At 33.8% G+C, this 27,162-nt stretch overlaps 7 protein-coding genes across 16 annotated transcripts; 2 read left to right on the top strand and 5 right to left on the bottom strand.

Annotated features, from left to right (window-relative positions):
• Positions 1–61: 61 nt before the first annotated feature.
• Positions 62–9,041, bottom strand: LOC122525144 (G-protein coupled receptor moody). Of its 5 annotated transcripts, none has more exons than XM_043647790.1 (7): positions 7,092–9,041; positions 4,229–4,617; positions 3,457–3,747; positions 3,174–3,386; positions 1,835–2,073; positions 1,426–1,741; positions 62–1,338 (listed from the first exon to the last, which is right to left on the bottom strand). In XM_043647790.1, the coding sequence occupies exons 3-7, from the start codon at positions 3,478–3,480 to the stop codon at positions 403–405; spliced, it is 1,728 nt and encodes a 575-aa protein (XP_043503725.1). In that variant the 5' UTR covers positions 3,481–3,747; positions 4,229–4,617; positions 7,092–9,041; the 3' UTR covers positions 62–402. The 5 variants fall into 5 exon arrangements, with proteins under 5 accessions (XP_043503725.1, XP_043503723.1, XP_043503724.1 ...); XM_043647788.1 differs by lacking the exon at positions 7,092–9,041 and adding an exon at positions 6,219–6,304 and having other exon boundaries at positions 4,229–6,013; XM_043647789.1 differs by lacking the exon at positions 7,092–9,041 and adding an exon at positions 6,219–6,302.
• Positions 6,361–12,444, top strand: LOC122525146 (G-protein coupled receptor moody). 2 transcript variants are annotated; one of them, XM_043647795.1, is made up of 9 exons: positions 6,361–6,770; positions 9,316–9,471; positions 9,558–9,698; positions 9,784–9,954; positions 10,063–10,190; positions 10,281–10,434; positions 10,515–10,714; positions 10,818–11,081; positions 11,992–12,129. In XM_043647795.1, exons 2-8 carry the CDS (start codon positions 9,356–9,358, stop codon positions 11,045–11,047), a joined length of 1,140 nt encoding a protein of 379 aa, XP_043503730.1. In that variant the 5' UTR covers positions 6,361–6,770; positions 9,316–9,355; the 3' UTR covers positions 11,048–11,081; positions 11,992–12,129. The 2 variants fall into 2 exon arrangements, with proteins under 2 accessions (XP_043503730.1, XP_043503729.1); XM_043647794.1 differs by having other exon boundaries at positions 6,362–6,770; positions 10,818–11,003; positions 11,992–12,444.
• LOC122525148 (ras-related protein Rab-32-like) lies at positions 12,374–13,889 on the bottom strand. The gene is made up of 6 exons (XM_043647798.1): positions 13,787–13,889; positions 13,558–13,590; positions 13,265–13,361; positions 13,139–13,195; positions 12,820–13,064; positions 12,374–12,746 (listed from the first exon to the last, which is right to left on the bottom strand). The coding sequence occupies exons 1-6, from the start codon at positions 13,887–13,889 to the stop codon at positions 12,622–12,624; spliced, it is 660 nt and encodes a 219-aa protein (XP_043503733.1). The 3' UTR covers positions 12,374–12,621.
• Positions 13,890–14,372: 483 nt separating this feature from the next.
• Positions 14,373–17,550, bottom strand: LOC122525147 (phosphotriesterase-related protein). Its single transcript, XM_043647796.1, has 7 exons — positions 15,983–17,550; positions 15,764–15,923; positions 15,475–15,665; positions 15,240–15,398; positions 15,004–15,168; positions 14,694–14,914; positions 14,373–14,611 (listed from the first exon to the last, which is right to left on the bottom strand). Exons 1-7 carry the CDS (start codon positions 16,002–16,004, stop codon positions 14,480–14,482), a joined length of 1,050 nt encoding a protein of 349 aa, XP_043503731.1. The 5' UTR covers positions 16,005–17,550; the 3' UTR covers positions 14,373–14,479.
• Positions 17,551–17,955: 405 nt separating this feature from the next.
• LOC122525143 (cell division cycle protein 27 homolog) lies at positions 17,956–22,359 on the bottom strand. Of its 5 annotated transcripts, XM_043647785.1 has the most exons (14): positions 22,173–22,359; positions 21,559–21,634; positions 21,325–21,472; positions 20,864–21,247; positions 20,644–20,798; positions 20,477–20,535; positions 20,218–20,406; positions 19,889–20,135; positions 19,614–19,794; positions 19,304–19,529; positions 19,086–19,213; positions 18,678–18,999; positions 18,453–18,600; positions 17,956–18,364 (listed from the first exon to the last, which is right to left on the bottom strand). In XM_043647785.1, the coding sequence occupies exons 1-14, from the start codon at positions 22,194–22,196 to the stop codon at positions 18,228–18,230; spliced, it is 2,424 nt and encodes an 807-aa protein (XP_043503720.1). In that variant the 5' UTR covers positions 22,197–22,359; the 3' UTR covers positions 17,956–18,227. The 5 variants fall into 5 exon arrangements, with proteins under 5 accessions (XP_043503720.1, XP_043503716.1, XP_043503718.1 ...); XM_043647781.1 differs by having other exon boundaries at positions 20,477–20,798; XM_043647783.1 differs by having other exon boundaries at positions 17,956–18,361; positions 20,477–20,798.
• Positions 22,360–22,504: 145 nt separating this feature from the next.
• LOC122525142 (histone deacetylase complex subunit SAP30 homolog) lies at positions 22,505–24,499 on the top strand. Its single transcript, XM_043647780.1, has 3 exons — positions 22,505–23,195; positions 23,925–24,152; positions 24,232–24,499. Exons 1-3 carry the CDS (start codon positions 23,025–23,027, stop codon positions 24,358–24,360), a joined length of 528 nt encoding a protein of 175 aa, XP_043503715.1. The 5' UTR covers positions 22,505–23,024; the 3' UTR covers positions 24,361–24,499.
• A 228-nt stretch (positions 24,500–24,727) lies between these two features.
• On the bottom strand, positions 24,728–27,068 carry LOC122525140 (exosome complex component RRP45). Its single transcript, XM_043647777.1, has 9 exons — positions 26,906–27,068; positions 26,645–26,739; positions 26,345–26,567; positions 25,925–26,142; positions 25,584–25,811; positions 25,386–25,516; positions 25,242–25,324; positions 25,051–25,168; positions 24,728–24,967 (listed from the first exon to the last, which is right to left on the bottom strand). The coding sequence occupies exons 1-9, from the start codon at positions 26,969–26,971 to the stop codon at positions 24,906–24,908; spliced, it is 1,224 nt and encodes a 407-aa protein (XP_043503712.1). The 5' UTR covers positions 26,972–27,068; the 3' UTR covers positions 24,728–24,905.
• Between the last annotated feature and the right edge of the window lie 94 nt (positions 27,069–27,162).

Below are 27,162 nucleotides of genomic sequence, written 5' to 3'. Positions count from 1 at the left end.
GCTAAACTCGCAATGGAATTCAACGGTATTAGGTAAATTAATTTAGTTCGTATTATAATTATAGAATGTACTTATAGTTTTCAGTATATTTTCCAACGTGAGATTGAACCACGAATTTTTGCCTTGGAAAACATATTTATGTATTAAATTGTACATATTTTCTTCTTATATTTAACAATTGAAAATTCTATTAAATACACACATTTCCTCTTTTAATATACAAGTAAAAAAAATATAACTAAAACACACTTGTTTTTATCAAATTGTCTTTTACTTTTAATATTGCACTCTGTAACTTTTTTCATCGAATTATTTAAGGTACACCTGTGGTAAAGCCATAGCATCCTTTCGTCATTCAAAGACATTCTCATGAATCAGATATTATGATTCAAATCATAATATTCACGTAGATGGTTTTCTAGCAATTCTGTGAGAAGTTTTCATCTTCGCGGAAGATACAGACTCGTTCCTACAGAGTAACATATTTTTATATGTACTCCTGTATTCGGAACTCATAACAACGTAGACGATGGGATTGATGCATGTTGTTAAATAAATAAGAATATATCCAGCGATATTGAGACCCATCCAATTCTCAGCCTCTTTAAAAAGTTTCGTGATGGTGATCGGTAAATAACAGATTAGAAAGGATGAAAATATAACAAGTATCATCTTCAAGAGTTTTTTATCTTTCCTCGACATTCTTGGCCCATTGTCCATACTACGAAATCTACCGAGACTCTTGAATTTGGATTCTCTTCGAAATATTTTATTATTAGCTTTTGGTTTATTACGACGATCAGGGGTAATTGATCTTGAACTAGCAAACGTTTCCGAACGTTCCAATTGCGTCCCGGATTCGGTGACTCTTTCGATCCAAAATGTTGAATCGACTACAAACGAAGCACGGCTTGCCATTCTTTCGAGTTTTTTCTTGGCATTAAAACTCGGTTTGTTAGTTAAATCCTTGATCTTTCTTGGATGAGTGGTCAGAAATGTGTTCGTATCGCCGATATCGGCGTTACGATCATCCGCAAACGGTATATCCTCGATCACTTTATATGCTATTTTGTCCTTGTCTCGTGCAGAAGGATCGAGACCACTAGAACTCTCTTGTTCTTGCATATCATTTTCTTCGTCTCTCGACGAGTCTTGTTCTGACGAAGGCGGATTTCCCAAGGACGACTCCTCGTAAGTTTTCGCTCGAAAAATTTGCGAAATTTGTTCTTCTTTCTTTGGACGATTAGAAAAGGAAACGCATAGCCCACTGGCGACGCAACTCGAACCAACTACGGACGATTCTTCTTCCTCTTGATATCTCGGTGTGACCGATCTTTGCTAAGATCATGAAATATCCAATAATGTTTCAAAAAAAAAAAAAGAAAGAAGAAATTTAATTAAATGACTCATCGATGAATCACGTACCTCGCGATTCCTGTCGCCTTCGTCGATCGTGGGAGAAATTTTATCTCGTCTACGGCTTTTCGATGCCGTCTTACGAACGATGTAAAAGATTCTCGCATAGCATACTACGATTGCTACGCAGGGAGTTAAGAATGCTACGACGAAGAGGAATTCCTTTGGATTTCGGCCATGTACATCCGGAAGAATCGAACAGGAACCTATTGCAGTGTCTAAACCAAAACGACCCCAATGACCGAACCATGTGATGATTAAAAAACTAAAACCGAGGATCCATGTTGCCAAAATCATTGGTATCAAGTATTTCGTTTTGTAAAGTCTACGGAAAGAAACGCAAACATTTGCTTAGATTTTTTAATCGATGCATAGCATTTTCAATTGTTAAATTCGAATGAAAATATAACGTACTTACTTTGGATAGAGTCTGGGATGTCCAATCATGACGTAACGATTAATCGTGATTGTCAAAACGGTAAAAAGACTGACAGCGACGAGGCCGTATCTCAGCAGGGGAAATAGACGACACAAGAGTGTTCCATGTAACCAATATCTATGCCAAAATGTTGAAGTGGCGAGTGGTAAATTAAAACAGCAAAACATTAGATCCGAAAATGATAAATTCATTATGAATATCGTAGTGGCGTTCTTCAACTGTAAGAAAATCAAATCAAATAGTTTCATTACAAACAATATTGGTTTATCCGGAGATACGCAGTCGGCAGACATTATACGCGCGCGTAAGATGGGTTGCATACAATAAGGAACTTTGCTGTACTGACGTACTCCTTCCGAAATACCAGTGCATAGAAAAGAAATAGAGAGATGAAGAGAAAATATTATAGGAAAATAATGAAATGATCATTAGATCTATGTTAAATTAATCGTATAATAAAATCAGGACGTGTTCGTTGAATTTTGTCGAATTTTTCAATACAAATGTAGCAAAACAGGTGAGGATTGACGTAAAGCACGAAGGCGTTACTAGTTTAATTCGAGATCATTGATTATATCGACTGTCAGATTGAATGTACGTATTTGCGCGTACGTGAAAGCTCGTGGAAACATAGGACACGCGTGCAAGTAAACGTACACGATCGTTTCCAAACATAACTTCGTTCCGGGTTTGCGTCTGACGTACTTCGAAAGCCACATTTTATGTCGGAATGGTGCATGTGCCGACGACCTTTCGATCATTGGCTCCTTTTACTCTTTGCCATCTGCCACTTATGATGGATAGAGAGAGAGAGAGAGAGAGAAAGAGTTAGATGTAGAGAAGAAGGAAGAATAACAGAAGACACTAAGTTAATCAATCGTCCACGCAAGTAGCAACTCTGCTGCTACTCGTTTGTTTTGATAAATTTTAAAACATCGTAACTTTTAGTTTCGTCTCTTTCAACACACACACGCGCTTATACTTTACTTTTAAATTCAAATCTTTACATTTTTCTATCCTCGACACACATTTCCTAGATTTCAATAAGAATCCAAGAAGAAAATATTCAAACTAGCGAGAATTTGTTGAGAAAAATTCGTAACAGCGTAACCATTCGCTATTCTCGAGACAGAACAATTTGTAAGATGAGAGATTCGAGGTAAGCCTCTGACGTTTGCAGGTGCATCAGTATGCTCCGGAAACTTAAGTACCGAGACAAGCAGTATGCGTGACAAAACCGTCGTGGTTTCGTGTCGTTGCGTTAGTTAGAAAAATTCGGTGTCTGCCCGACTCTTGCAAAAGAGAATAATTAACCGACCTTCTTGGTACGAAAGAGAGCAGCCACGGTGATAAGATTCCCTGGAATGCCAATGAGCATAAAGAGAATACAACAGCCAGCGGCAAAGTACAAAAGCCATGATGGATAACCGATAAAGAGAACCACTGATCCTGGATCCTGTAGGACCTGTTCGATCGTTACATTGCTCCTCTTAAAATCGCTATTGTTGCTTATCATCCAATATTCCAGCATCTGTAAAATCGAGTATATAAATTAGACAAAAATATTCTTTCTTTCGGATTCGTTTTGAAATTCAACTTACGCTTTTTTCTATACCTACGCACATTATAGTGGTGGTAATGCGTAACTCGCTAAAGCTCCGATGAGAACATCTCGTAATTAGAATTTTGTTTTTTATCTTTAGCTCCTATAGAAGATCAAATATACACTTTCATATGGGTTGCTCGTAGATCTCTTTACTCCCCTCGTTAAATCTCGCTCTCTCTTTCGTTCATCTTTCACAGGAGCTGGAATCGTTCTCTTTTTTTCTCTCAACGGGGCATCGGAAACGAAGAGAGAGATCTATTTTCGCCATCCAAGACTCGGATAAACTCTTTTGAACGAGAATACACGTTTAAAACATTCCTATCGTCTATCAAATAAAATCTTACTCGCGGAATATTAATTGTTTCGATAATAGGGCAATATAAAAGTTATATCGCGATATTTGTGAAATATTTTTGTCCAATTTATACATTTTATTTTTGTTCTATTCGAAAAATGAAAAATGTTTCTGAGAAAAGCGATGACTCGGAAAAAGTATAGCATACGGACAAAAGAAATAATTAATCAGTTGCATACGCGCGCAGAAAGGAATTTACAAACATTGCCCCAAGATCATAAAAAGATAACCACCAAGGTAGTTAAACCTATGTATCAACAAGACTCTTATCTCTACGCTACAGATCTTTTTTTCGTTACTTTTGATTTATAGTCTATATACTAACCGAATGCGTACTTAACATATTTTTCCATAAATTTTTTACTCGAATATCTTTGAAATAACAATGTTAATTACAATTACGATATCTTACCTTGATACAAGCAAAATTCACTTTCCGAATGAACCACTAAGAGATTCTATAATGACAAGAACATTTGTCGGTATTGCTCGTAGATGCTTTCGGATCCTTATTAAAACGAACGATACCTTCAATTTCCTCTTTCTCTTTTCACTTTTCATATTGACATTGATATCGGTAATGTCAAACGCTTTACACGTGTCTCTTAATTGAATTATCGCGGGAACGATCAAATTATAAATTGACTTTCCAACCAAACGACGAGAATTAATAAGAAAATTACAATTCGATCGAGATCATTCCGATGAATTCCATGAGTCGACTGAGAGTGTAAGTCGCCCGGATCCGTCAGATTTTAGAATGAAAAACGGATGCTGCGCGTGCGCCAAGATTTTAATTCCCTAGGAAAAGCGACGACGTGACTTTCTTCTCGAATTTCAAATTCTCATTTAAAAAAATCAAATAGTAATGAAGATTGAAATCAGTGAATTTACGTGGAATCGTTTTGATTGACGCGGAGGCGTTGGAAATTTAATAGAGAACATTACAATGCTCCGGTGTACATTGTATGTAAGAAAAGCTTCCTTCTCGGAGTCACGTTTTGAAGTGATTTAAAGAACGAGACATTGCGCAAGAAATGATTTACGCGCGTAGGCACGTAGCAAAATTAGCGGAATTAATCACAAGATGTTGAAGTACTCGCGTTTATTTTCCTTTTTTCCTTCCCGTTTCTTTTCATTTTCTAAAATTTCTTCGTACGACAATATTAATTCATAAAAGTTCGTTGAGCAACGTTTATTGTTCAAATATACGCCCACAACCGATCGGACCCACTGGAAATACGTGGTCCCTACATCCTTTTTAAAAATAATTACATTTCGTTACCAGACTGTGGTACACTTTGCAAAGGGGAGAATCCAGATGTATACGAGCACGCGTAACGGAAGAGGGAAGACTGCGACCCCTGATCAAGTCGGAAGTGACACTGTTATTCCTTTTCTCTTTTGCCATGCTTGCTTTAATCGTTTTTGAATTCAATCTAAATAGAGCGTGATTATTTCCTACGTCCATATCAAAAATCATCGAATCTTTATGGTTTAAATATTTAATATCTACCGAACGTATCCTACAAATCGTACAATGTACACTTCTTCGTGTATTCCAGTATGTCTAATTTCTTTTCAATTTAAATTAATATTAAAACAATAAGAGTGATTAATAAAATCATTAATATCAGCTAAAAGGTAATCAATTATCTGTGTTCGAAGGTGATTAATTAATTATTGACAGAAGTTGACAAATAAAATCTATTGATATCGAACAAATTCTATTCCAGGATAACGACAATCTAAAAATTGTCCTCAGAGATATAGATCGTGAGAAAATTACAACGTACAAAGATATAGTCTTATCTTTGGTTCGATCAACGTTACTTTGACAAAGTTTAAAGAACACTTCAGAATGGAAGCTTCATTTATTAATCATTCGTGAGTGGTAATTTTACTTGCAATAGCAGAAAGGTATATGCTATACAATCGAAATAAATATAATAGTTTGAAATGAAATCTTTGAATCTTTTTCATATAGATAATTTCAATAAGAAAGAAGAGAGATTTTCCCAGCTATACATCTTTGGATGAAGACCCAAAATCATTGGAGATCAAGCTTATGCGGGTCCTCCGAGTAGAATCGTGAACCAATGAAAGATTCATCCATTGAGATTTTAAACGATCGATAAATGCATTCCAGGACGAATCATCGGCATTTCCTCGAGTCGATGAACTCGTTCAATTATATCTAAACAATTTACATTACAAAATTGAGTCATATAAGATATCAACGTTCGAACATTTCTTATCGAGGATAATAGCAGAATTTATGTAGAAAGGTATCGGTAACTGGAAGAAACTATCGGTGTCAGGATCTAATCGAGAAGGAGAGTAGGAAGACAATATCTCGCTGGGTCAGTCGGTTTCTCGAGCGCGCAGCTGCAGTTACTTACGACGGGACTACGAGAGTTGCCTTCGTTATCCAGTAAAGAACGTAACACCTTCCCCTTCCAGTTTTCCATGTGGGAAGACCCCCCACCCCCACTCATCCTGGGGCCCGTATGCAGTGTGGTCGCGTAAGTTCTGCCGACAGTTCGTTAAAAGTGACGGTGACGCGCGGGACTTCGTTCTTTATTAACTTTTCTAAAGCGAGATTCATCCTGCTTACTAAACAATCCCTATCGTGTCATTTTATAGAAATCCTTGTGATAACTTATAATCCTATACACCTATATTTATATTTGTTTTATCGAAAGAAATGAAGTATTGTATCTTTCGTTATCAAAAAGAACATTAATATTTTTGTAAAATTATTCATCCTATTAGTGTGACTCATTATCATTCGCTTGCACGTGAATCGTCGTAATACCTTTAACGAGTATCACGAGGAAACTTCGTCAAAATTACGAATGAGGATAAAATCTCGAATTTCTACGAACGTGGGCGAATTCAGAATCCTGTTCTGTGCGTTTCAAAGACGGAACGTCAAGATGATCCACTTTGCGGTAAGCTATCGAACATTTTCTTTTGATTTTCTAACTTTTTGGAGAGTTTGTAATCTTAGGATCCTTTGGAGGATCGATGCTAAGAATGAAACAACGACAAAAAATAGGGAAACGCGATAGACGATTGAAGCAGATGATCGAGATGAGCGAACGTGGAGGACGGACGTTGGACGAGGAAAAAAAGAGATCTCAATGCATGGAACGATGTCTATTGTGAAAGATCATTGTTTCGATAATGTTCAATTCCTTTGTCTCTTATTTAATACGATTCTAACGATTTTCTAATGATCTTGGTATGGATGGCGAAAGCCATGAGTGTACTTTGTATTAGTATTATAAAGTGGTTTGACGTCTACGCGACACGTGGGCAATTGTTGTGGATGTATCTATCGTGTGCAGCGCCGGTGTACTCCTTCGATGTATGAACCTTGTTAGAATGATGGGTATTTACACGTAAGAGCACACACAGGTGTCACATTTGAAAATAACTTAGTTTGATAGAGGCTATTAATGTAAACGACTATCGCGTCGCGTGTACGATAGGAGGAAACAACACAAGCAATACCGCTGCACTCGCATCAGAGGTACTTTCACCGTGAGTCAAGTTGACTCATTCATTGCCATTCGCTGCGTGATTAACTCGGAAATCATTGAGTGACGTCAGACTATGAATTCCGTAGAATACAAACGTGACGTCCGTCCTATTCCGCCGTAGTTCCTTGCGGTTTTTCCTGAGCCCTCGTGAACCGTCCTCGTGAACGAACCGGTAGACTTGCGGTTTTGTCGTACGCGATTTTCAAACGTACAAGTGTTCCAATCTTCCAGCTTTGACCTTGTCCAATCATGAAAATGCGTGAATCTTCCTCGCAATAATAGATCTCTAGCAAAGCGTGAATTCATTTTTCTTTTCATCTTTTCAGAAGCTATTTACGTTAACCACATCCCTCGAGATACATAATGGAAATGTTAGGATTTTGAATCATCATTAAAACATCACAATACCGGGCTCGGTATTATATAGGACTCGAGTTCTCATTCTCTCCGATAAATTGTTCGTTTTGTCACTTCTATTAGACGAGCACCGACTCGCCGAAGCACGCAGTGGTTAACGCGAACGTCATCGAGCAAAGAAAACTGCTCTCATGTTCATGGAACACTTACAAAAGAGCACAAACGACCATAATGTTGCTAATCGTCCAATGACACTGTCGTAGAAGTTCCTTATCTAAACTGCCGCGCGTGGACAGGGCGTTGACGATTAAACAATCGGATTACTTTACATTCCATCTCAAGAAATGTTCGCGGATACGATCCCGCAAAACGATTTCATCAAAAATCCTCGTCGAATTTGTATAATTCATCAAAATCTTACGTATTCCCATTGATAACGAATTGATCTACTTTACGTTACATTCCCATAGATAATTTTTAGACCATATGCGCGCGTATCATTTTTTCTAGTATTACAACTCCCATAAAGCTGAGTACGGTCGTCGCCATGCACGGTCTCGCGTCAAAGGGATAAAAATGTTCGAGTTAAGGGACATATCCGCGCGTTCTCATGTCTCCCATGAGTTTCGACGTGTTTTTTGCTACGAGGGGACGCTTAGTACCGGGTGTCTGTTAATTTCTCTTAATTAAGCTCAATCGAGGTTAATGCACCACAGTTTGACCTCAGTTTACTAAATCCAGCATAGTCTCAAATAACTATGATGTAGCTATCCTCGATTGATGATAACTTTTATCATTATTTTCTTCGCTTTAAAAGTATTACTTGTTTATCAAAAGTATCTTACGTACTCTTTAAGTATCTCGTATCATTATTTATACGTTTAAAAAGTAAATGTCTCGAAACATCTGATACATGTATCAGCATAATACTGTAATTCGATACCATGTACGTAGAAATTTGTTAAGACTTGGTCGATCGAGTGATGACTCTCGTATTAAGTATCAATATCTGTTGAAGTAACTTGAACAGATAATATTTCTTATGTTACACGGCTTATGATCTTTGTTTAATGTATATACTTAGAATAAATCCACGTATATCGTGACCAGATGAAGAATATAATTATATTCTTGAAAGGTGTAAACGAGAGAGATGTTACATTAATTACGTTAAAAAATATTTTCAATTTGGCTTTACGACTCGAATAGATCAAAGAAAAATAATATATTTCCCAAGTTCTTATTATGCGTATTATCCTTTTTAAGCTTCAGAACTTAAATTTACTTCCGTTCTCGTAAACGTTTCTTTTCGGGTAACCCCATAAATAATAACGATCTCTTGCTACGGCTCGAGTTCTATGATTAATGAGTTCCTGACTTTATCCATCATCGCACATCTCTTTTAATCTTGTCTCGACTAAACATACATCTACGAGTAGGAAATAAAAAAAAAGATCTTTTCGCGTCTATCTCTCTTTCGCGTTGGATTTTCTATAAGTTAGAGATCTGCGATAGAATTATATATTTTTTTTCTTCGATATATTTTTAATGATAAATTATAATTGAGATATATTATTTTGTTGGAATGTCGCAGGATTAATGAAAAATAACGCTTTGACTCCGATCGAATAAACATGGAATCGTTAAATCAAAATCTTCGTGGCTTTGACACGAATTCGATGTCCACGTGGCCGCCGCACGTGACGAACAATACAACTCATGGTAGTATCATAGACGGCGAGCTTTCAAGGTAAGACGAATAGAAATCTAACGATAAAAGATATTCATTTAACCGTTGTCATTACTTATATTTGTTGTCAACAATTTTGAGCGCAGATTTCCAAGGCCTTTAAGAACGTTTGCCGCGATCGTAGCTATACTCATTATGATCACGGGTCTAGCCGGCAATCTTCTTACCATCGTGGCCCTTTGCAAATATCCTAAAGTTCGTAACGTCGCAGCAGCGTTCATAATAAGGTACGACGATTTTAAAATTCGTTTATGCTCGTACACGAAAATGTAACGACCGAATAATCGATCGCACTTCATTTACTTTTCGTAGCCTTTGCTTGGCAGATTTTGTGTTTTGTTCGTTGGTGTTACCCTTCGACTCTATCAGATTTGTCGATGCAAGATGGGCGGACATTCGATCCTTGTGCGTCCTCGTACCGTTCTTGAGGTATGGAAATGTTGGAGTCAGTCTTTTGTCCGTAGCAGCTATAACCATTAACAGGTATTTTGATTTTGTATTTCCTCGTTATATACGTCGTAAACTACTAATTAGAATGGAATGAAAAATTTGTAGGGTTTTAATTATAATGTAACCTAACGTATCCTTCAGATATATCATGATAGCTCATCACGGAATATATAGTAAGATTTATAAAAAACATTGGATCGCTGCGATGATCATCTTTTGCTGGCTGTTCGCCTACGTGATGCAAGTACCAACGTTGTTAGGCATTTGGGGTAGGATGATATATATTATAATACGATTCTTGAAATTCGATTAACGTTACCAAGGATTCTGTGCTTCAAAATTTGTATCTTTTTTTCTAGGAAAGTTTGATTACGATATGTATCTAGAAACATGTTCGATAGTGAAAGACGATCAAGGCCATACATCAAAGAGGTTCCTGTTCGCTACGGGTTTCGTGATACCGTGCGTAGTTATCGTCGGTTGTTACGCGAAAATATTCTGGGTCGTTCACAGGTAAGTTTCTCCTATTTCATTCCAAATAAAAATGATTATTCAGTTCCTACAATAATCCTTTCATTTATTTGTTTGTACAGTTCCGAATCGAGGATGCGAAAACACGCAACGCCGACGATAAAATCGCCGCACACACCTGGCAGAGATACCAGAGAAATCAAACAGAGACGTAGCGAATGGAGAATCACGAAGATGGTACTCGCTATCTTTCTCAGTTTTCTAGTCTGTTATCTACCAATCACTATCGTAAAGATGGTCGACGTTAATGTTACATATCCAGGTAAAGAAAAAATTTCGCATATATGCAAAAATGATAATCTCTATATTCATTCTTATATGATCGTTATTATTTTGACGTTGATAAAACTAATGTAATTAAACAGGTTTCCACGTTCTTGGGTATCTTCTTCTATACTTCGCTTCCTGCGTGAATCCGATAATCTACGTTATCATGAATAAGCAATACAGACAAGCGTACGCTGGGGTGATTGGGTGTTCGAGGATAAGGGCGAGTCTAACACCTTTCGGAAGCAGTGCGCCCGGTCAGCACCAGCAAGACTTCGGCCAAGGTAACTTCGAGCACCGTCGCGTGGTAACGCTCTCCAAGCTCTGACCGAACACGAGCTAAGCGACCACTCGCTCACTTCGTAAGTCAAGGGCACAAGTTCGCTGCTTTCTAAGATTGTCTTTGCTATGTGCAGGCATGTTACACCTAGCAACTTCGCGTCTCATAAGTCAATTGTATTTTTTTTTCTCCGCGATAGTTTGAACTTCTCTCTCAATAATGTATACGCATACGTCATTGAATATATGTGCCTCGATATATATTCCAAAGGTATAGCGCGACAAGTAGACGCTTCGTATAATTGGAACATACAGTCAACTAGCTTCGATTACTATGTACCGCTATAACTCGATGCTATTATGTTTTCTTTTTCTTTTCTTCTTTTTATAAGATCAATACCTAATGACACGTACCTATTTTCTAATTGGATACAATAATAAGAATTACTTCGTCGTACGTCTGTGTATTTTCACGTTTTATATACGATTATTCGCGATAAGATTAACCAACAATTCGTACACGTACAATTATTTGACATACGCTCATCGTATTTTTTATTTTGACTCGTCGAAAAGACGCGAATGGACCTCGTTATTTCTAAGAGAAAAACAAAGATTTTTCCTGCATTTGTCGTAAAGTTATTTTAATCGATTTTTATAGTGGTTGGTCAACAGAATAGCAACCTTATTTTAATACTTTATCGGCATACTTTCACACGCAGTCATACTTTTTTTTTACAGTTAACGCATAACATTTTATACGAAGGTTCTTTAACTGGATCCCAATTTCAATAAGAAACGCATAGAGATGCCAAAACGTTGACGATTGTTTTCAAATGCTTCAAAATGTTTTCATACTACTTCATTTTTGATTCATTTTTGCCTACAATATTTGCTTGCATCTGTTTAATCATCTATTGCAACAACTGTAAACACAAACTAAACAACGCGCAAATACGAATCGTAATTAATTTGTTTTTTTCGTTTAAATAGATTACTCAAAGACTATGGTATCGACCGTTTCCATTGCCATGAGTCCTGTCAAAAATAACCAGTTGGAAGAAGCTCTGTAGAACGGTCGATTGAAAAAACCAAAAAGATCTCCGAGAGAGATCAAAATCCTAATCAAAAGACAAAGGAAGCGGAAAGCAGTTGAAGACAAGTGTGGGTGTGTCGAATGCAATCCTAAAAGACAAAAACTAATATAAATTGTTCGTCGACTGAAAAGGACAAATCAATCGAAATCGATTACGCGTATTTATAGCATCGACATTATACAAACGAGTTAGTTTGGCGATGCGCGATTTCATTGCGCGGTACCATTGAATTACCAAAGTAAAACCGTGTAAACATTAAGAAATAAGTAAATACGCAATTACGTTTATCCGTATCGATAGATTGTGTCGATAATAATTTAATGATAATAAAAGAGCTAGTCGAAAATCATTTAGAAATATAGAAATCATAAGATCCTATTTGTAAATATATTATTGTATCGTAAAAACTTGAATAGCATTTATGTCGTATACGTTTATACAAAAATATAAAAGATAATTATAAATTAGATGATAAAAATCTCGAGTGCGAAATATGAAGAAAAGGATCAATTTAAGAGCACAACGATTAATTCCCGCAACAGCCTGCCTTGCTTCGCTGTTTAGGTTCTTTGCGAAGCCTTATGGAATCCTGTACGCCACCTTCGATTTTCGCCGTTAGCACTTTTTCCACCAAGTAGCGCATAGCTTCGTCTTCAAAATAAGAAGAAATAAATCATCGTCGTACGATATAGAAAATTGTCACGCGTATCTCGGCGATACTCACCAACGTTCGTATTTTCTTTCGCCGAGGTAAAATACCAAGCGGTTATATTGTTCTCTTTGCAAAATGTAGCAATTTGTTCGGATGTTACGGCAGCAAATTGGATGTCGCATTTGTTCGCTAGAAGAACAACGGGTATGTTCGATCCGTCCGGAAGCGTGATTTTTTCTCGAAGATCGCATAGCCATTTCTTCATCGACTTAAATGTCGCCATTCGTGAAATATCAAAGACCAGTGCTGCGGCGACGCTAATAAAAAATGAACGACAGGATTGTTTTATAAATTAAATACGAATGTTTTTTACGCAACATCAAAGACGTACGCATATTTATAGTATATCCTGGTCATGAATCCGAATCTCTCGTGACCGGCGATATCCCTGAAAGTAAATAATAAATGCTGGACGTTTACTTATGTAATAAAAGATTATAATAGAAACGATAAATACCATAATTGTAAACCTATTTTAAGATTTGAATCCCAATCGAGCATTTTTATCACGAAATCAGCTCCTATCGTTATCTTATAATTGGAAGAAAACTTTCCTGGAAAAAAAACAGTATAGTTGTACGGTAGAAGTTGATAAAGAGGCCTGCTTTGCAGGTGCGACGTGCAGTTGTACGATGACGTGTAGTTTTCTTTAGAATGGATAAGCCAACTTGCGCGTATCATCAGATTATTGTAATCTCGTGTTCTAAATACCTCGAAACATAATGACATTCAAAGAAACTTTTGGATTACCTTCTGTATATCTTCGTACGAGAGCCGTCTTGCCTGAAATAAAATAAGTCAAGTGAGAAAGTAACCGGATAAAACGTGTTGAATTCGTAAACGCGAAAAATAAATATAACGTCAAATCTGACTAAATTACTTATCTCTAACGAGTTTCCGAATAACACCTTATCAAATAAATTCGAATACGTAAGTAATAAAAAAGGAAAAAATCGTAACGAAGAAAATAATCACTCACCGACGCCATAATCACCGATAACGAGAAACTTAAAGAGAAGCTCTTTACGTTCGTGATTTGAGAGTACTACGTCGGAATCTCTTCTAAGTTTCTTCCTATCCATATTTCTTCCTTCGTACGAAAAAATACAAACACAATGTCGGCGTCGAAATAGTATTACAGTCGGAATAATACGTTAAGAAAACTTCTTTGAATACGTAGCGTCTGAACTTAAATAGTAGAAGCGATAAACTGCGAAGAGTGAACTTTTCGACCTCAGAGGATCAAATCAAATCCCTACTCTTGCAGTTTATATCGTTCTTCTCTCGTCGTTACTCATTGTAAACAGCTGATCTCGCCCAAAGTTCGAAGTTACATATCGTATCACTGATTAATGAAACCTTTTGTAACAATAAAAACCTATTTATCTTGCTTCGAGTAAAATAATATAAATAAAAAATGTACAATTATAATATATATAAAAAATGAAAATAATTGAATAATCGCAGGCTTGGAGCAAAATCCGTTTAGAAGAGGATCTAACAAAATTCTGTATATCGTTACGTTATGTGGGATACGATATATTTATGTAATAGAGATAACGCAATTCAGGTAATCTTAATTTATTCAATCATATTGTTATTAAATGTTGATCAATCGAATAAAATATGAAGTTAACGAGCGTAGTATATTTATATTTAAACAACAAAGAATCTAAAAAGAAAGCCAATCTTTCGGATTGGTAATAGTTAATGTATCTATTTCCTCTTCGGAAAATCCCCTTATTCGAAATTTCGGCAGCACGTTATTAAACAGATGAGCATAACCGTGACCTCCATAATTAAGCTGGATTAAAAAAACGACTTAACAGAAAGAGATATTATAAAATAAAAAATAAAATGAAGCTAACTTTAAAAATGAAACGTACCAAACGATGTTTAGTGTGAATATCATGGCTCAAAAGTACTCTCCTTATCTTTCCTTCGTCTCGTAAAAGTTGAACGTAATTAACGCGTTGTGCGTCGGATATCATGTCGACGGATGGATTTAATTGATAGAAAGAACATTCGGTACCGAATAAATCAAACTGACAATAACAATTTGTATCGTCCGAAAATTCCAACAAAGCTTCTTTATTGGTGAAAGTACCTAAATGTTTGTCGTGAACGATAATATAAATTTGAAAAAAAAAACGGACGGAAGATTTGCATTGTAAAGAAAAAGTTGATCATACATACGATCAAGATGGGACATCACAGCCTTTTTCGAATCTCCGCCCGCTTCCTGGTAAATTCTCATTATTTCAATGGGTATACTCGAATCTCTTCCCGGATGGAAACTAACGGGACATCCTAACTCTGATTGAGCTAATGCAGTAGCTTTTATCGAACGTTTCTCAAAATCTATATTAATTCAATTTTATTTACCAATACTATATGTATTTGCAAATATTATAATTTAAATTTTAACATGCCTTCGATCGGCGAAGAAGTTCCAACTTCTCCAATAAATCCCGCTTTGGTATCGGGAAATATCTGGCAACCTTCAAGCATTTCTGCCATTATAATGTCGTGCAGATCTTCAACGGATGAATTCAAAGTAGCCTGATCCTGTGTTTTTGCGACATAGAATCCTTAAATGTGGAAACGTTAATAAGCCGATAGAAAAGCGTTATGTCGTATGTAAAATTAAGATGACTAAAAAGATACCTGTGCCAGCTATAATATTAACATTAGTTTTTTCCATGAGCGTTTTCATCAATCCTATACTGCGTTTCAAACCATGACTACTATTCTCTACAATAGTATTACCGCCAAATTGATGAAATAATTTTAAATCTTCTAAAACAGCATAAGCACTTTCGGTATCATTGAATTTGATATTATTCATGTGACTATATCTGATAAATAAATAAGACAATATTTGATAATTATATATAAGAGCATATACAACTATTATAAATATAATTATGTCGAACGATTTAACATTTTAACTCACGGATACTGTCTCACCCATCCCATATTATGAAGCTTCATTGGTTTATTTAGAAAAGGTTCTAACGAAGACGGTGGTGGTGTATAAAAATCGGCAAAATCCACGGCAACATGTTCGTGTGTTAAAACTCGTCCGAGTTCGGTAACGTTAACTTTTCCAAGTACTAAACGAATTTTATTGTAACGATATTGCAAAGCATTTCAAGTTAACAAATCTACTCACCGGTTTGTACAGTGTCGGCCATACTGATCTTTGCATAAAATAGGCCAGCGATATGCTATAGAAACGAAACGATATATGAAAAAATATTAAGTACGTATGAAGCAGTCGGTATTTTCCTCTTAAATGTAAACGTACGAACAATCTCTTTCCTTTATTCCAACTGTTTTAATACTGGAATGCTTATCAAGCTCTTACGTAAAGTTTACTTACTATTATTATTATTATTATTATTATTGAATCTTTAACGATACGAAAGCAAATTAGTAGGTGAGATGAACGATAAGCATTTAAATTTATACTTTAAAGTAGACAACATAAACAAATATATTATCTTCTTCTTTATTTATATTTTTATGCAAGATTTTCATTATAAAGTAATAATCGCTAAGAAATCCTAAGATTTCTCTTGCATTTGTATGGCAATTTCCCAATTGACGAAGAATTTATACAAAATAGAAGAAAACGAGAAATAAATAAATAAGAAAAGTGGACGAACTTCGTTTTTCGGTGGGATAAATAATAGGAAGAGAAAGATACACGTGATGATTGTATTATATATACACGTACGCTTATATGAATCGATAATTTATCTATTTTTCGTTACGTGCATTTCACTCATGTGTGTACAATATAAAATGCTACGTCCACGTGCACAACTATGTCACATGGTGTACACGGTACATAATAATTATCCTCCCAACGTAACGTTTCATATAATTTCAATATTATATACGTGTGTACAGATAGAATCGCTTTTCACGCGGTCAAACTACATATTCACGTCTTCAGCGCGAGAAACTCGGTGTGTTTTAAACAGGAATTTTAATAATACCAATGTGTGTACGCAGTTTATGTAAGATTTTTTGTTGTTGTCATTAATTCTTTAACGTCGAGAGAAAACTATCTCAAATATATTTACTCCTAGGTAAAAATTAGCATTAAACAAGTTTCACGGTTCACGTTGACAAATAAAAATAAAAAACAAAGAAGAAAAATCTATCATAGTACAATGACGGTAACTTTAGAAGAGCTATTTCAAATTGGATCTCGTAAAGGCAACAAACACATACAATTATTTGCCGTCTTAAAACAAATGAATGCATTTATGCTTCACAAACATATTTTTGTATATGGCTGTGTTATTTGTATGCGGTGCATGCGTGTATGTGGATGTGAATGTGAATGTCGTATATTTTAAAGACAACATATCGATATATGTTTTATTTATGCGAAATATGATCTCGCCCCGTATGATTAAATGCCCCCCATCCTTCACAATTGTGTGTATTGCAAATACGTGTATAATTGAATCGCCACTAATATACACAATTCTATCGAATTTCTGATATAATCATACGCAATTCAAATTGTTTTCGACGGTATAGTTTGGGAAAAAGATCGATTGATCGACGCGGTATACCTCGCCACGAGATTGCACGCTCGTCCGACGGCTACTTTTTTATTAGCCGAATATGATTTCACGATTCTTAGATCATCGATATAATAATTTTATATATATATATAGATAATAATAATATAATTATAATAAAATAATAGAGGGTGGTATATATATATATACCATAATAATAATAATAATAATAATAATAATAATTTACATTTACACAAGACTTTTCTTATTTCCTTACGCAATTAGTTAATTATATTACTTAACTATGTACGACATGCTTACGACTATATTCGCTTAGGTTTTATAACGTAGTACAGTCTCTACATAATGATTGATTCGCAAGGAAAATGATCTAACGTTCGAACAAATATAAAAAAGAACCGCGATATAGTAAAAAATATACAGACAAACGCGTAATATACAAGTCGATGAAAAAGATTAAGTCAATCCTTAATTATCTCATATAAATTCTTGCTTTTCTCATATTCATCGGATCTGACATCATAAACGAAAGAACGTGACAGGAGTTCTAGTTCATTATTAAGGGAAAATAAAAGAAGAGAAAGAGGGAGAAAAAATACATTACAGATTCTCATAATACGAGGCTGAGAAATGGATTAAAATACTACAAAGCTGGTAACAAAAATGGTAAAAGTCAGTTCTCGATTGTTTCAGATCCTATGTAAATCAAATTGATGTGATAATAGTTCAATAAGCATCGATTCAGAACAAGCTAAATCAATTGGAAAACTTTCGATTAAATCAATATGAAGGTAATATATAACAACGCGAAACCAAGTTTCGTTCTACAAATCCATTCCACATTACACGACATCTTCATAAACTATCATCACTGTCATCAGCAGGTGCTTCAGCAGGAGGAACGTTTCCATCGACGATCGCCCCGTTTCCTTCTCTGTTCGTATCACTTTCATGTTCCATAGAACTATTATTTTGAATTTGTTGTTCCTCTGCTATGAATAACGAAGAAAAAAATATAATTGATTATGTTTCGTTAATAACGAAATGAAAAGAAGCAAACGATTAAGATCTATAACTTGCCTGATTGTGTTCCTGGAGAATCTTCGTCGCCTTGACCAGGACTTAATATAGCTTCTTTTATTTGACTATTTACACCTTTTGGATCTAAATCTGTAGCCCAACTAAAGTACATTAGTGCAAGATGAGTATTTCCTAGTTTCTTGTGCACCTACGACGAAAAAAAAAATAAAGTAAAAGAGATGTGGAATAGCATAGATGTTACATCGAATAAATAATATGTTTTACCTTTCCTATCGAATAATAGACTAGAGATTCTTTGGGCACGATATTCTTTAATTCTTCGAATTCTCTCAATGCTTCCGCGTGCCGACCAATCGAAAAATTAATCGTTGCACGATGAAATTTGCAAAGAGTGTTATTGGGATCATTGGTAATAGCTGTATTTAATGTTCTTAAAGCCTGATCAGTTTTTTTGAGAGCATGTTGTACAACGCCTATATGGCACATAATTGCCGAATTCTGTGGATTTATTTGCAAAGCTCGTTTAAAATGTAATTCCGCTAAGCTATATTGTTCTTGTTTAGAAAATATTGTTCCCAACCCAAACCTTAAATACAAATTAATATTGAAAATACATTATCTTACGAAAGTATGGAATTATAAAATATAACATTTATAGAGAGAATAATTTACCAGGCATTATAATGTCTAGAATCAAGTCTAATTGCATTACGAAATGCTGTAATTGCTTTATCCAATTCCTCGGTCATAACATATTCATGACCAAGGAGTGTATATGCATACGGAAAATTAGGATCTACCTAAAAAATATCGTAAAAAAGGTATTATATTTTGTAATAAATTGATTATTATAGAGTATGACTTCCCATGGTAATAATTGAATTGTATACCTGTATAGCTCTTTGAAAGAACTTGATCGCTGTTTCGTGTTCAGTTTGAGCAGAGAAAAGATTACCAGTAGCACACCATGCAGCTGGCGAATTACGATCTTCGGAAACAAGTTCTTGAGCCAACGTAGATAGTTGTACTTCTGCATGCATATGCCAAAGCACTGTACTATATATTTCCATTAATTCAGTCCTCTGTGGTTCTAATTGTCTGACTTCGGCAAAATAACTGTGAATTTAAAACAAAATTAAACTTAGAACTTTTTGATATGATACTATTGTATAATAACAAATGTGATATGGTATCACTTACCCAGCTGATTTCTTGTAATCCATCATCTCAAAATGAGCACGTGCTAGCATAGATAGTACCCATCCAGTATTATAATGTTGCGTTGGAAGAACACTAAGGATTTCAATAGCTTGTGCACAATTATACTGACTTAAATGTTGATATGCCATGCCAAGTTCTTTTAACAAAGACATTAAACCTTCTGTAAATAATTAAATACATATTCGCATATATATAAATCCCTTTCACACTTTCTTTATTCTCAAAATAAAATATTTGAAGTATTTATAATTTACCAGCACATTGTTTTTGTAATGTCACAGCGCAATGAGCAATGCTACTTTGGTTATTCAATGCATTTACATTTGCCACAGCCTTTTCTGATGTAATCGTTTCATTCTTCTCTTTTTCATTCCGATTTCTCTCATTTAAATCATTAAAATTAGTTTTATTTAAATTAGTTTTGGAAAGTCTTGCTTTTGCTTTCCTAGATGGTGACTTAGGGGTTGCGAATTTATTTCTATTAGGTGACTTGTTATTTTCCTATGACGAAGATACATTAAATATTACTAATAATGAAATCATTATTAAAATAAGCAATACATATAATTCGAACGATACATACTTTAACCGAATAGCTGTGACTAAATAATCTCGACGATCGTCTAACATTTGTACCCTGAAGAGTAGGTGGTGTAGGTGTAGGAGTACTTGGCGTTACTGTGACTATATTAGCAGTATTACTCGCATTACCGGATTGAGAAAACACTGGTTTACCTTGTTGCAAAGGTGTTTCCTTCCTTGAAATAAATTGCTAAAAAATATATAAAGTTCATTTGAGTGTACAATGTGGAGAAAATCTACAATTACATATCATCTCTTACCCCTACATGAGCCCTGAAACTGCTAACGCACTTTGCCAAACTTTTTTGGTCATTTGCTTCTGTAAGAGTCGTATGAGAAGGTAAAACGGTAGGTTCTGGTGTATTACTTTCCAATGGTAAGATACCAAAACTAGGTGTAAGAGGACTCATAGAATTACTGAACATACTCCGATATCGAGGATGCTTAGCACGAGGTGATATTGAAGAAGGATGAATATAGTGTGTAGGTATATTTTGTGGGTTTTCTTCGATGGACGAGTACAACCGTACGTTAGGTGCTACGTTGGTTATGATCGTTGTGGTTGTAGTTTGCACAGGAGTACTGTAATTCATTATTACCACAATAATACAAATAAAATAAAATGAAAAATAATGTTATATATTTACCTGTTAGTGCCATTAGATGTAGGAGCGCTATTTGAATTGTTAACAGGTACAATAAAATCCGGTTCCGGAATATAACTTAAAATTGGTGTTACACCATGACACATAGCAAAATTATCTAATTTATCCAAACTGAAGATTTTTGCTGGATCCACTTTTTCCCCTACATTGCATAATTCTTCGAAAGAATGCCACAGAAATGGATTCATTTTTAAAGCCAATTTGTGTGCTTCATTGCCTTTAGCGGTGCGCATCATTTTATAATAAATTTTTGCTATTATCTGAAGTGAAAAACATGCTTGTTCACCAAACTGAGCAGTAATCTCCTCTAAACTTTTTAACTGCTTATAATATCCACCAATTATTGCCGCTTCCGCTTCCGCAAACCTAAAGGTATCGAATTAATATTAATACCTAAAGATTAGTAGAAACAAAATCTTACAATTGTATATCTTTTTACTTACTTTTCCAAATCGTAACAACACTTAGCCAAAAGAAACCTACATTGTGCGGTACTAGGTGATTTTTTGGAGAGTAAAGCATGAGCCTGCCTAATCCTTCCTGAACGATAATAACAAGTTGCCAAAAGAAATAATGTTTCTTCTGTATCCACTGTGAAAAAGAACATTAATCATATATCACCTGGATAAAAAGTCAATTTTGGATATTAAAACATCATGTACACATGTATGTAATACCTTCTGCGCATAATCTTTCTGCCAAAAATATTGCATCTGGATAAGCATAATGATTTAAACAGTGCCATATGGCTGCCTGTAATAACAACAATAAAAAAAACATTAATGAGTGTTATCAAATTATACTTATTATTAGACAGTAGTAATATATAAACACAATCATAAACACTTCTCAATTAACGTGCGTAAAAAAAATATTTAATTGATCTTTCAACGGTTTGCCTTGGTATAATGTATTTTAACGAAAAAAAATTCTCAAGAGCGCGTAACGAATTGCAATGACTATTTTTAGTCATTCATAATTTAAATGAACATAATTAGAGTAAAAATTTGTGTTCACTAAGCAACACAATATAAGATGATAAATGTTAAAAGTGTTAAAGTTCGTTGTTAAGTTGATCGTAAATAAAAATAGAAGGAAAGAAAGAAAGGAAGAAAAAAATAATGTTTAGAAATTACTTCATAATTCGCAGAAATCAGCATTTCTCTATCAATGTAAATTCGCAATAGAATGGCCTTAATTTCGAGACGTCAATATCAATAAGTGTGAATGTATACCCCGTCTACAAATTATACGTCATCTATAGTTCTCCAGGGATATCTGCTGTGTTTACCTGCACTGGCTCCTGCACAATCATCGTTTACACTTCGAACTTGATCATAAAAACGTATAATTTCTAAACGGTTAGAATAAAATTTAATTAGGAAAATCCGAAGTCGAACAACCGATGCATATAAAAATTCTTCAGGAGTCCATCTTTTGTCGGATTCCTTTTGAAGTGAGCAACTGACTTCATGGAGAAGGTTGGCCAACCTAATAAACAAATTTATTCCTAACGCTTGTTACAAATATAATATACATAAATAACCCTATGATTTGTTGTCCAGTATAGTTAACAAGTTCCTACGTTGTTTCAAAAGTTATTACACTTTCTATCTTGTCTTTAAGTATATCTAGACTTAATATGCCAAGGAAGAAAGAAAATTTGTTGTCACGTATAATCGGACATTCTGTTACGAAGAGCAGTCGAAGTGGTTGTCTCGTAACATCGGTCAATTACAAGTGAAATTGTAATTCGATTAATTTTTTGGTTCGTACAAAGTTCGTTAAATTTTTAACTCGATTGAGGAGAGTGTCTACAAATCTAGGCAATATTGTTTTTTAAATCAATCGGGATTTAAACTCGTAACAATACGATACAAAAAATTATCTCTACGTAGAAAGCAAATAGTAAATTATTGATTTAAACTTTAACTTGCACACGTGTGATTTGTATTAAGATTAAACTTAAACAGAATTCATTTGGAATAAAGAAGAATGTTTTTTATAAACGAAAGAAAGAATCAAAATTATATGTGTCTCTTTCTTCGTTAGCGCGCCTTATTGATCATATTCCCATTATATACAAGAAGATAATATCGTAAAATTAATCTTATGCATAACGTAATCGTATCGAAAATCAAATATGAACGGATTTAGCACAGGCGAAGAAGATTCTCGGGGTGCAACGGATCAAATTTGTTGTCTCGTTGACGAAGGTGAACGATGTTCTCGTCCAGCTGGCAATGCTTCTTACAGCAAAAGAATACAAAAGACTGTAACCCAACGACGCCTCAAACTTAATTTGGATCAAATGGTACTTTTTGCTCAGAAATCACAAGGTTTGTCCGAGTCGCATGCACTTTCTGAATTTAATTACAGAGAGGAATGTTACGTGCTCGGCATAAAGATCTTTAAAAAGTAACAAAATACTTTATAAATATCATTTAAATTATATTACAGATATATTTCACATTTATATAGAATTTCTTATTACACATTTTATTACTAGAATTGATCTTCATGCTTTACATATCTCTCTGACAGAATCGTCCGATTTTAAGGAACAATAATATCTAATCAGCTTGATGTATTAAGTTTGAATTATTTTCTTAATCACATTTTTTTGCACCCTCAAACAAAGAAAATAAATAAATGCGTTGCACTTTTTGTCCACGTGCTTTTAATCAAAACACTATGAAACAGAAAATACATGAGATGCGAACAAACCTTTATTTACCGCTAGAATTTTTAAATTATCTATATTAAAGTCATGTGATAAACTCAGTTCTGATTTATATATAGGATAATTCAAATAAAACGTTACAAAATGTTTTCTCAACAGTTTGTAACACTTCATTTAAATCACTCTGTATATTACATATACGATTTATAATATTACAATTGAACAAAGCATTTTTTTATTATTATGGTATGTATTATATAAATACCAATTGATAAAAGTAGTAGTAAAAATAATTTTTTAAAAAGTTCTGTATATATAGTTATGTTATCTGTATAATAGTGTGTTATATTTCTTATGTAGGCACGTCACATATATATTTGTGATTATCACAAACAAGTTATACAATGTGCAAGATCTAAACAACAGCAACAACGTAGAAGAAAAGACTCGGAAGAAGATTCAGGCGAAACTGATAATGATCTTCCAGAAGTGGATTTATTCCAATTACAAGTTAGTACTTTAAGGCGCTATAAACGGCACTACAAAATTTCTACTAGACCAGGCCTAAACAAAGCTCAATTAGCTGATGTAAGTATTTACAAAATCATTAATTGTATCATGAATCATATCCTCCATTATTAATTAATTTATTCTTTTTCCATTATAGACAATTATGAAACATTTTAAGACTATCCCTGTAAATGAAAAAGATGCCTTAAGTATTTTCATCTTCACAGTTAAAACCAATGCTAATAAATTGGATCAAAAGAACGGTTTAAGCAACGATACGACGTAGCTAAGGAGAAATATTCACGATCAATCATTATTGTAATATTAGTAAAGAAGAAAAGCGTACATGTGTGAGTTTTCACTTGTTAATAAGTATTTTATAAGAGTTGTGTATACTATGTATAAAATTGTCTTTGGAAAAAGTATTTGTTTTTCTCTTTTATTTTTCTTACACGACCTGCATATTTGATTTCTTTTTAAAAATAAATTCTCCGATCTTTGTACACATTCTACTTTTTTTTTAGAATTAGTTAATAGTTATGCATATGTATATATATATATGTATATTATTTATTTATTAATTATTAACAAAGTTAATATGCAACGTAAGAAACTCAAAATTTATAAAATTTAATGTAAATACGCCTTTCTAATTTTCTATGCTTCTTGTAACTCACTTTTATATTTCGAATAATATACAATTCATCATTCCTTACTATCGCCTATATGTTTAATAACATCATTACTTTTAATGATATTAAGTTTTAGAATGTTAAATTATTGTAAGATACCTGAATTTTTTGTACAGAACTTATATTTTTACTATGTATATTACACAAGATCTATACTATCAATTATTTCTACAACTTCCTCTTCGCTATCATCACCTGATTCTAAAATATATAACAATAAACATTATTTCTATTATATAAAATGAACAGTTTAATTGAACTAAAAAAAGAACATTCTAACTTACCTGCTTTATAAGTTTCAATGTTTGAAGGTTTTTCTACAGATATAATTTCAACATCACTCGCTTCTTCTTCCGAAGATACACACCACGAATTATGACCACCATCTCCTATTACCTTTGTCTAAACATTATTATTAAAATATTATTATAAATATTTTACTATACGTTGTTGATTGTTTATTAAATAAAAATACCTCATCTGGGATCAACTCTGCAAAACCTTCACCTACTTTCACAATATGACTGCATTCTTCATTGTCATTATTTTCATGAACCTCTGAAATTATTTTATATCATTTTATTAATGTATATATTAGTTTATTTATAAGTTTTCTTACCATTTTTAGATTCCTCGGAAATCTTCCAGTTATTCAATTTAATACTGATATTATCGTTATACATACTAGTTATTTTGCTCGAAACTATAAATTCTTTGATATGACAACTGTAAGTACTGTCTTTACTAAATCTACAAAATATAAAATAATATTCAAAAATAAATTATTATAATTATTATATTATTTTAATCAATATACCTTAAACTGATATCTTTGGTAACTACTTCTTTTATTTGCTGTATTAACTGAGTTGCATGTTTTGCTGCGTAACTTGAAGCTATGGATATAACATCTTCAACAGTTAATGTTTTAGTTAGGTAATCAAAATGTAAACTGCAAAGTTCTGTATACGAATTTACACCAAGAGTTAATTGTGCTACGCCGACTCTTTCTTCCATATAAGTGGGATCCATGACAGTAACTCCACTATAAAAACAAAATAAAAATTTATATACATTGAATAACAGTATCAAAAATTATACTAATAAATATTAAAATATTTAAACAGTTGAAAATATATAATAAATAACAGTGCTAACCTTTCAAATGTTATAAACGAGACGCAAACAGGTAAGAAAAACAATGTCAGCGGTAAAGGATCCTTTTCATTAAACGGATGAATAATAATGTTGGTTCCAGTTGATGTTACATCTGGTCTATGAAAATGCATAAGTGCTGCAAGGGCAGCAATAGATGCGCAATCAATCAAATTTCCATCATGATTTAAAACGTTAATGTCAAGTCTTAAATTCCATACCTGTGCGTAAAAAAATTTGTATTAATTCCTTATATTAATAGTATCGTTCAGTCATTTTTTCCCGATATCAAATCTTTTTTTTAATTCTTCATTTTTATACAGATTTTGCAATCTGCTGAAGAGATTTATCTTAAATTTTTAAAACCGCTATCTTAAGAAATAAAATTTATATAAGAAAATGTAAAAAAGAAACAATAATAACTTTTTTGTCAGCCACTATGCATAAAGATTCCAAATCTATGCATCTGGAATCTTTTATACATTTTTCTAATTGTCTGTTTATTAGAATAGCAGCTTCGGATTGACGATTACTTTCTAAATGCTGTGCTGCTATTGGATTCAACTCGACATTAATATGAATTGTTCCTTCATTCGGTCGAGATGCTTTAGGTTGTTGGATATCGCATGATACTTGTGCAACCACTCTAAAATTAAAATGTAAATATTATATACTTATGACTATTGTAAATCTAATTAATGCCATAATGAGATAAAATCATACCTTGTTTTTCCAAGGGATACAATACAAGAACCCCAATTAGAACCAAAATAAATGTCAACGGGTCGTGCTTCGAAAAGATTTCTTCCATCTAATCGCTGAAATAATTTAAACAAATATCAATCTAAAGAATATAATAAACGATTCTAATACATCTGTGTAATACTTTTTCTATTTATACAATTATGAAATTATACATTTTATTAAAACTAATATTTGGTTATAAAAGATACTAAATATTGTAATATCATTAAAAGAATATACCGTTTTTTCTTGTATGGCCGTATTTATAAAATTTCGCTCACAATTTGACAAAATAGATTTCTTCATGTTTATTTATTGTACGATTCGAATATATTACAAGAAATCTAATAATTTTTTATACATAAACAAAATACACGTGCGTACCGCTTACGATTCTTGACTAGACTACTGTGAAGCATAGCATAGGTAATATATTTTACGCGGGAAAATTCAAAATTCTGGCCTTCAAATCTTTTTTCTTGGCTACGTTCAGGTTT

Source organism: Polistes fuscatus, unplaced genomic scaffold (assembly GCF_010416935.1).
Source record: "Polistes fuscatus isolate 324 unplaced genomic scaffold, CU_Pfus_HIC Scaffold8, whole genome shotgun sequence".
Lineage (NCBI taxonomy): Eukaryota > Metazoa > Arthropoda > Insecta > Hymenoptera > Vespidae > Polistes > Polistes fuscatus.
Note: the sequence above shows the minus strand (reverse complement) of the source record. Positions and strands in the feature narration are given on the sequence as shown.